Source organism: Spinacia oleracea, chromosome 4 (assembly GCF_020520425.1).
Source record: "Spinacia oleracea cultivar Varoflay chromosome 4, BTI_SOV_V1, whole genome shotgun sequence".
Lineage (NCBI taxonomy): Eukaryota > Viridiplantae > Streptophyta > Magnoliopsida > Caryophyllales > Amaranthaceae > Spinacia > Spinacia oleracea.
The window spans coordinates 157,296,605-157,306,806 of NC_079490.1; the positions used below are offsets into that span (position 1 = coordinate 157,296,605).

At 33.4% G+C, this 10,202-nt stretch overlaps 1 protein-coding gene across 7 annotated transcripts; it reads left to right on the top strand.

Annotated features, from left to right (window-relative positions):
* Positions 1 to 1,959: 1,959 nt before the first annotated feature.
* Positions 1,960 to 8,488, top strand: LOC110784829 (probable LRR receptor-like protein kinase At1g51890). Of its 7 annotated transcripts, XM_056827787.1 has the most exons (7): positions 1,960 to 2,305; positions 3,707 to 3,772; positions 4,196 to 4,311; positions 5,373 to 5,624; positions 5,747 to 5,940; positions 6,049 to 6,225; positions 8,253 to 8,488. In XM_056827787.1, exons 2-5 carry the CDS (start codon positions 3,742 to 3,744, stop codon positions 5,777 to 5,779), a joined length of 432 nt encoding a protein of 143 aa, XP_056683765.1. In that variant the 5' UTR covers positions 1,960 to 2,305; positions 3,707 to 3,741; the 3' UTR covers positions 5,780 to 5,940; positions 6,049 to 6,225; positions 8,253 to 8,488. The 7 variants fall into 7 exon arrangements, 3 of the variants coding, with proteins under 3 accessions (XP_056683765.1, XP_056683764.1, XP_056683766.1); XM_056827786.1 differs by lacking the exon at positions 8,253 to 8,488 and having other exon boundaries at positions 6,049 to 6,324; XM_056827788.1 differs by lacking the exon at positions 8,253 to 8,488 and having other exon boundaries at positions 5,747 to 5,936; positions 6,049 to 6,324.
* Positions 8,489 to 10,202: the final 1,714 nt, after the last annotated feature.

The following is a 10,202-nucleotide window of genomic DNA, read 5'->3' on the forward strand; positions in this document are numbered from 1 at the left end:
ACAGTAACTGTGTGTTTAAAATAGTTACTATATTTTTTAGAAAGTTATTATAAGTTTAAAACAGTAACAATGTCGTGCTTAAGATAGTTATTATGTTATGAACAGTTTATAGTGACTTTTTCATAAATAAAAGTTACTATACGATTACATTGTGTACTATGTTTTTTAGAGTATGTTTTTGTTTGCTTCTTAGATAGTGACTATATGATTATAATGGTTACTATATGTGTACAATAGTTACTATATTATAATAATAGTCCCTATATGTTTATATAGTTATTATATGTTTTATATAGTTACTATATTTTTGAAATAGGTACTATGTTTATTTTATCATGATTTGTTACCATATGTTTATTTTCATCAATAGTTACTATATTGTTTATATAGTTACTATATGTTTGAAATAGGTATTATGTTTATTTTATCATGATTAGTTATCATATGTTTATTTTCTTCAACAGTATTTGTATGTTTTATATAGTTACTATATGTTTGAAATAATTACTATTTTAATTTATTATGTTCTGTGCATAATTTTTGATGTTATTCTATATTTTTAGTGATAGAGTTACTATATTATTATCACACCAACTATGTCGGCAACTATGTGACTAAATGACCATCAATAATATTTATAGGTATTATATCTTATATAATAGTAACTATATGTTTGATATAGTTATTATGTATATTATAATGTTCTTTTTATGTTCTTTGTTGTCCTCTATGTTATTATTAATAAGAGCTACTATGTTATGATCACATTAACTATATGATCATAACAATAACTATATATGCAACAATGCTAATATATGACTATCATTAATATTAAAATATACTATATCATGTATAATAGTAACTATATATTTTTAATAGTTACTATGTTATCATTTTGTTCTTTTTATGTTCTTTTTTTTGTCTCTATGTTATTAGTAATAAGAGTGACTATATTATTATGACAGTAACTATATGATTATAACAATAACTATATTTGCATTTCTGCGAATATCTTACCATCATTAATTCTAAGAGTTACTGTATGATGCATAATAGAAACTATATGTTTTACATAGTTACTATGTCATTTTTGCACACTTAAATGTTCTATTATTAACTTAGTTTATATATTATCAATTCAGAAATACAAAGATGATTCATCTAGAATTGAACTCGTGCGAAGAATAACTTCTGCAAGGAAAACAAAAGCAGGAGAAGAAGAAGAAGAAAATTCTGACAACAATGAAAACCAAGGACGTGGTAGAGGAAGGAGAGCACCCGGACGTGGAAGGAGAGGACGTGCTACTATATTTTTGAAAGATTTAATAGTAACTATAGAATAGAAAGAGTTACTATATGATATAGAAGAATAACTATTTCTATACGATAGAAATATTTACTATATGAATAAAGAAGTCAATATCTTTGTGTATACATTATTAAGTAATTGAATTCTTATCAAAATGACATTAAAAAGTTATTGTATGACTATTAGAGTAATTATATTACATACAAGTACAACTATATCAACTTAACAGTTACTATATGATCTTTGCAGTAATTATGTCGCATATATTAATAATTATATTCTTAAAATTTACTGTATGACTAGTAGAGTAACTATATTGCATATAAGTAAACTATATCATCATAAGAGTTACTATATAGGCCGCGGATTTTTTGGATCACATAAACATTGCTTGTCCATGTCATCTTTAAAAGCTGTAAAATACCTAAAATATCCTGGTCCACACCAATAATAGCGTGGACCTGGTCCATGCAAGTGAGATTGTTAAACATATAAATATTTTGCATAAATCTATAACTCTATCTAAAACAAACACAGGAACACTAGAGGCAAAATCCTTATAGGTTGCTCATCAAAGGTTGCCCTTATCAAACAAGTGCAACCTTTAATGAAAAAAAATATTTTAAAAAAATTAATTAAAATCTGAAAATTCACTCCAATACAAGCGCAACCTTAACCTAAGAATAATATTAAAAAAAAACGACACTGTCTCTCCTCCCTGCATCCAACGTCTCTCACAGCTCCTGCAAAACATCTCCCTGCACAGGTGACCGGCGAAGCCACCGGCTCTCTCCTCCTTCTCAGGTGACCGGCGAAGCCACCGGCGAAACCACACTCACACACTCGCACCCTCTCTCAACCATCTACTCTCAACCCTAAACCCCATTACTCTCTCGATTTCTCTGCCGACATTGATCTAGATCACACTCAAGCTCAAATTGCTCTCTCAATTTGAAGCTATACGACACATTGTAAACGAAATCTAAAGACTTTGAGGTACTAATTTGTCCCCCACGTTTTGAATTTCGATCTCTGGGTATGTTTTGTTCTTGATCTTTTTTTCTAGTCTTTGAAGTTCGTCGGCAATACAATCATTTCATGTTTACACTCACCAACTCATCAACTTTCAACCCTAATTTCTCATTTATCGCACTCACCAGATTTTAGGTCTTGTGCAAGGTAATTTGGGGATTAATTCGGTCAATGATTACTTTTGTTGTTTGATTTTTGTTCCTCCATATTATGAGTTTGAATTTGTGTAATTTGGGGTTTACTTTTTTGCCTCGCTGAATTAGCGGCTCAACGAATCAGGATAGTCAGTTAGTTAATCTAGTTCGTCATATTTTATTTCAATTTTGATATTTTTTATGAAATTAGGTAATTGTCAAACAGATTTGTTTTAGCTAGTTATATAAGATACATTACTCATTACATTCTGTATAAGGGGCTTGGAAGCTTCTAGGAAACATAAATCAGATTGACAACTTGCTCATTAGTATTTCTGATAGTAGTTATTCCCTCTTATGTAAAAATACATCTCATTACATACATAAGAATTTAAATTTGGAGTTACAAAATAGATTTTTGGTTTATGCAGGCCTGTTTTCAGTTGGTTTATTTTATCAGTGTTGGGGCACTGATTTGGTCATGGTTTTATGAGGGTTGGATCTTGTATGATTGTACCTTAACACCTACTGGAAGCTGCTGTTCAGGTAGATGTGAATCAATAGGAACTGGATGCTGATATTAGAGTGAACATGACATTGCTACGGTTTAAAGTTCAAAATTGTGGACATTTATCATCGTAACTGTTGAAATGTAGTTGCCTAATGTTGGAGGAGGGGTGGGGGGAGAGTGCATGTCCATTGTCGAACTGTTTAAGGGTAATTAATTAATTATGAACAAAAAAATAATGAAAAAAAAGTGTTGAATGTGCTTTAGCTTTGTAAGAATGTCACCTGTTGCTTTTACAAACTATAGGTGCATGTGCATGTCGAACAGTAAAGAAAATTTATGGACAAAAAGCAGTGATGGTGCCTTCAGCTTTTCTTATGAGTGATATTGTTGCCTTTGACAATATAAAGGTGGTATCTTCTTTAAGAAAGGATAAAGGTGGAAGAAACGTCGTTAATTTGTTATGAATGATATGCCCATCTTGATAGGGTTTGTTCCAAATTACGTGGGGCTTTTCTAGTGATCATGATTGTACTGGGAGATTTCTTAAGCCAGAATTTGTCAGTCTTTTTATTTTCTTATGATTCTGTTCTTGCCTTTAACACAAGAGATTTGTTACTCTCACGATCTTATTCAAAGTTGGGGTCACTATCTTTATCACATATGGAGTATTAAACTGTAGGAGATGCTAACTTGTATTTTATGATTCAATTTTTTGTCCAGTCTCTCAAAGAACGAATACACATAGCTAATAGTTGATGGCCCTGTTCAACCGGATTACCGGATTAGGTACTCTGCATATTTTTACACATAAGTGTTTGTGCACGCGCTAGTGTGTGTCCTTTAGGTAAACACCTAGTGCTAACATTGAAGGTTTGTTCTTTGTGCCCTAAGCTGAAAATGGACAACTACTTAATCACATTAGAAGATCTGCTCCTTCTGTATTCTAGAAAGTATGATTTTAAAGAGACAACCTTATCCAGTATGTAGAATGCATTAGTCTGAATCTGAACACTCAGCCCTAGGTGAGAGCCTTGTTGGAGGATTTTGGCCAATTCATCAATTTTCTCTTTTATTCACATGAATTAATGTATAGTTTGAATTTTCATGGTTTGATCTAGATCCAATGTATGGTTTTTACTGATTGATGCAAATTACTTCTGACTCTTCTGATGGATTATGCACTTGTCTGAACATACTTGCATCTTTTAGGTTTATGCTACTCTGGTATCGAGGGGAAGCAGGGTTCCTCACCATCTGTTATAGTCATAGGTTCTGGAATTGCTGGTATTTCGGCTGCCCGCGCTCTTTATGATGCTTCAATTCAGGTGCTTTCTTGAATTCCATTTAAAGATCAAGCATACAAATTTACGTTACTATTGATATGTTGGTGTGAATTTGAACTTGGACGCTTAACGCTACTTTGATGAATCAAGTTCTCTTGATCAGTTCAACAAAGATGGTCGATGTAGACCTGTATATTACAGGGGGTTGTGTTATCTTTTTGTGTAATCTTGTTGTTTTAAGCCTGATGGCGTATTTGGTAGTGGAAATGATACCTTCAATACTATTGTGTATGTATTTTTTGGGTTTAATACAAAGAAATTAGCAGCTAATTAGTTGCTAATTTCTTTATATATTTATTTTTTAATTCAATTCTCGACTGCTAAATCAGTCGCAAAGTTACTAAATTCAGTCGCAAATCTGGTCTCCTTTTTCATTAGTCGCAAAATTCGGTCTCCTTTTCTCTTAGTCGCAAAATTTGATTTTTAGTCGCAAATATTTGCGACAGAAAAGGTGGTCGCAAAAATTTAAAATTCAGTCGCAATATAGTACTCGCTAAGCCGCCGCGAATCCATCGCAAACCTTGCGACTACAAGAAAAAGGGTCGCAAAAATGAAATTGCGACAAGGGTTTCTGCGACGCCTGAAAATTTAGTCGCTTCAGTCGCAATTTCATTTTTGCGACGGATTTCATATTGAAAAACATTGTGTATGCACCAATGGTTTTTCCCAGAGGCATATGTGCAACAGTGCTGGAGCATTTTGGCTTGCATTCTTTTTTTGTTATGCTATTGGTTTTCCAGGATTTGTCTTGTTCATCCCCCACCCCCTGTATCATTGAGAAAGTACTCTATTAAAATTAATTTTTGAATAATAAATCTCAGTTATTGAATACCTTGGCTGTATGAGAATAAAATAGTCTGGCCTATTTTCCAAGAGTGAAATTTCTTTTTACTGCTTGGTTTTTATTTTTATTTCTTTTGTCCTTTGTTCAAAATTCTAGCTTATAGTATCAGTTCTGCACCTCAGCAACAACTTGATGTCAACTTAACTTCCTGCTTGCCTGATTGGTCTAATCCTTTCCTTTTTGGCTTGAGTTGGTGCAGAACCTGCTAGGTGATAGATTTCATTTTTTTTTCTGCACAGGCCCTGTTACTCTAACCAAAAGTGATGGAAGAATGAAGTCAAAGGATCGACAGTTTACATACACTGAGGTTATTAGTATGACCAACAATTTTCAAAGAATCTTAGGAAAAGGAGGATTTGGAGCTGTTTATTACAGCTCTCTAGGAGATAACACTAAAGTTGCAGTCAAGATACTCAATCTACCATCTGCTCTGATATCATTTCGAATTGAGGTAAGTTAATCCACACCCATTAAATTTTTTTAAAACCTACCCGTAAGTCTTGAACCTGAATTCAGGCGCATACATTAGTATATCTGTGATTCTGATTTTTCCTCTTATTAAATGTCTGACAGGGTAGAACTGTTGATGAGAGTTCACCAAAATAATTTGGTTTCTCTTGTTGGATATTGCGATAAAGGAGAGAGCACTGCACTTATCTACGAATACATGCCTAACGGTAACCTGCAAGACCATTTATCAGGTACTGCTGATGTACTGCTGTTGTTGCTGCTATGCTACTGCTTCTGCTATACTGTTGTTGTTGTGGGTATGCTCTTCTCTGTATTGCTCTGTTCTTCTCTTCTGTTTTGCTTTTCCCGGCTTTGTACTACTCTGCTAATGCTTCGATCTACACTGCTCTTTACTGCTGCTGCAGTTGGCTCTATACTGTTGTTGTAGCTGCTGGAGTGGGCTGTATACTGCTGTTGTTATTGCTGCTGCACAGAAGATCGGTAGATCAGTAGAGCAGTAGCAGATCAATCGAGAATCAGCCATAACATGATAAAAGTATAGCTTAAGGTCTCATATAATACAACCAGCACTAAATCATGATGTAAGAACACCTAAACTAATCCTAAATCATTAAAAAGAAAATCATTATTGTTGTGAATTGTGTAGATAGTGTTTAAAATACTTAGTATTAGGTTTCCAATCTTCATTCTCATCTACTTTGGTCAATTTATGCACATTTAAGGCTCGTTTGATCGATATATGTCATCTTTTGACTAAATTAGTCGTTTTCGCTCCCAACTCTCAAATAATGAACCAAAATAGGAATACTAAACCTTTTTAATGTTTAATACACTTAGTATTAGGTTTCCAATCCTCATTCTCATCTATTTTGGTCAATTTATGCACATTTGAGGCTCATTCGATCGTTATGTGTCATATTTTGACTAAAATAGTCGTTTTCGCTCCCAACTCTCAACTAATGAACCAAAATAGGAATTCTTAACCTTTTACATGTTTAAATACTTAGTATTAGGTTTCCAATCTTCATTCTCATCTACTTTGGTCAATTTATGCACATTTAAGGCTCGTTTGATCGTTATATGTCATATTTTGACTAAAATAGTCGTTTTTGCTCCCAACTATCAACTAATGAACCAAAATAGGAATTCTTAACCCTTTTTACATGTTTAAAATACTTAGTATTAGGTTAACGATCCTCATTATTATCTACTTTGGTCAATTTATGCACATTTGAGGCTCGTTCGATCGTTGTGTGTCATATTTTGACTAAAATAGCTGTTTTCGCTCCCAACTCTCAACTAATGAACCAAAATAGGAATTCTTAACTCTTTACATGTTTAAAATACTTAGTATTAGGTTTCCAATCCTTATTCTCATCTACTTTGGTTTTCAATCCTTATTCTCATCTACTTTGGTTTCCAATCCTTATTCTCATCTACTTTGGTTCTTTTGTTGATATTTGGGATCGAAAATGCCATTTTTGGCCATAAATGACCTATATCGACCCAAATGACCCATAGGCGTGCATAACGAACTTGAAATGAATCTTAGTAACCTCTAACTAATCATATGAAACATAAAAACGTTTTAGAAAGTGTCCTTAGGTTCATTTGTTGATATCTGGGATCGAAAATGCCATTTTTGGCCAAATATGACCTATATTGAGCCAAATGAGCCTTAAATGTGCATAAAGAACTTGAAATGAATCTTAGTGACCTCTAACTAAGCATATGAAACATAAAAAAGATTTAGAAAGTGTCCTTAGGTTCATTTGTTGATATTTGGGATCGAAAATGCCATCTTTGGCCATAAATGACCTATATCGACCCAAATGAACCATAGGCGTGCATAAAGAACTTGAAATAAGTTTCATAAACATATAACTAATCATATGAATCATGAAAAAGGGTTAGAATGTGGAAATAAGGTTCCTTTGTTGGTAGTTGGGATCGAAAATGTCATTTTTGGCCATAAATGACCTATATCGACCCAAGTGACCCATAGGCGTGCATAACGAACTTGAAATGAGGCTTATATTCATATAACTAATCATATGAATCATGAAAAACTTTTAGAACATGGAAATAGGTTAGTTTGTTGGTATTTGGAATCGAAAATGCCATTTGTGGCCATAAATGACCTATATCGACCCAAATGACCCATAGGCGTGCATAACGAACTTGAAATGAGTCTTATAAACATACTAATCATATGAATCATGAAAAAGGTTTAGAATTTGAATATAAGTTTGTTTGTTGATAGTTGGGATCGAAAATGCCATTTTTTGCCACAAATGACCTATATCGTCCCAAATGAACCATAGGCGTGCATAACGAACTTGAAATGAGTCTTATAAACATATAACTAAGCATATGAAACATAAAAAGGGTTTAGAAAGTGTCCTTAGGTTAATTTGTTGATATTTGGGATCGAAAATGTCATTTTTGGCCAAATATGACCTATATCGAACCAAATGAGTCTTAGATGTGCATAACGAACTTGAAATGAATCTTAGTAACCTCAGAAAGTTGTTTTTACTACCAATATGTTTTCGCATATGAAACTTAATTGAATTTATTAGTTTGCATGTACGTTGTTCTTTTAAAGGTTTTCAAAACTCCAAGGGAGGGGCCCTTTACCAAAGAGGAGTTGGATGAAGTTCGAGACAAGTGGGCTACTTACTTCAACGATTGTGAACTACCCTCAGTGTAATAAATAGAGCATAATAAATAGAGAAGGCTTGTAGTTATCCGTGACTCTTACATTATTTTGTTATTTATCGACTTAATTAATTACATTTGAATTAATTCGGTAATATTATTGGAAATTTGAAATTTATATCATTTTTGAGGAATGTCAAGCTGATGTTTGGTGAAACAGTATTCTATAAATTATACTACAGAATTTTATATTGCAAAATCAGAATTTATATTGCAAAATATCAGAAATTATATTGCAGAGTTGTCCTTGTTTGCAACAAGAGCAACTTATGTGAAGCTTATAAGTTTCCCTTGTTGCAAACAAGAGCAACTTAATTATGTGAAGCTTATAAGTTGCCCTTGTTAAGGGTAACTTTTGATAATTTTACAAAAGTGACCTAGCCATAGGTTGCCCTTATAAAGGGCAACTTATAAGCCTATTTTAAGGGTAACTTATGTTGTTTTTTTTCTTCTAGTGGAATGACATGTGTCAGTCCCTGGTGCAAAATTTTCAGGCCAGAAAACCCTTTCCTAAACATTATAGCTACTTTTTTTTTCCTCTTTTTTTTTAAAAACAACTTATGTATGGAAAATATCATTGAACTACAAAATATGGCAATATAAGACAATTTTGGTAATTTATAGTCAAATTGTTATATCAACAATAAAAAAATATTTACTCAATAGTTTTGTCAAATTAGCATATTAAGCATATCGAATATTTTGGTTAAGTTATCATATTAAGCATATAAAACATATAGGAAAAACATGATTAGAATAATCCCCAACTTTGGATAGTTCGCTTAGAATAATACCAACTACGAAGTATGAGTTTTCTTTTAATAATCTCAATTTTACGACCCATTTAATTTTAATAGCCCAGCAGGTAAACTACCCATTATAGCCAATTTTTTGTCCTACGTGGCAGGCGTTAAACTCCCAATTTGGATCTTACGGTATATCCTACGACTTTACGATCCAAAAACACGCAACCGACCTAGATCGATAAAAATTTTGGGTTGTAGGATCTTAATATATACGATCCTACGGTCCGATCCAACATACAATATGTCAAGATAATATATCATTTCTTTTATTATTAAGTAGTTCATAATCACATATTATTAGAGATATCGTACTTTTTTTTAGGTATTAGAAATATCATACCACTAGTAGAAAAAATGCCATTTGCAGCAACCCATTTACAACTCATGTGATTACTGAACGCTACGAAAAGCCTAAGGTCAACGCCGGTCAACTGTTTAATGATCTTTTAGCAACCTTTACGGGCTCCAAACGCTGCGAATTAATGGAATAAAAAATCCAGAAATGTAACCACAACGCGTGTGGTGAGCGGTGGTTGCGAATAAGTTGTATACTTGCAACTTAGTCTTGAAGTGGGCTCGCTGCGACTTACCTTTTTTGTCACTCCGTCTCTCGAAATTCTCCGCTCGCCCATTCACAGTCCCTCAAACCCTAGCATCCCCCCCTCTCTCACTTTCTTCTTCACATCTAACATCTCCAAGGTTGGAATTCCGCCGTTTTCACCAATGTTCGAAGGAATGTCGGCGTTATCATCAGATATTGAGCGAATTTCGGTGACGATTTACGCTCTCACCAAGAATTTTCATAAATTAGGTAACAGATTGGTGTTTTTCCACCTGATTTTGGAGCTATTTCAGCCTTTCATGACCTGTATTTATGGAGGAAGCTTCAATTTAATTTTGTTATTTTCCTTTGGGTTGGAGAAGCGAAGCCATGGAGAAGACAACCATAGTAGGAGAAGCGAAGCCACACGAATTCAACCATGATTCTTCCAGTTTGTTGCATAGTAGGCAAGGTAATCTCTCTCTTTTCG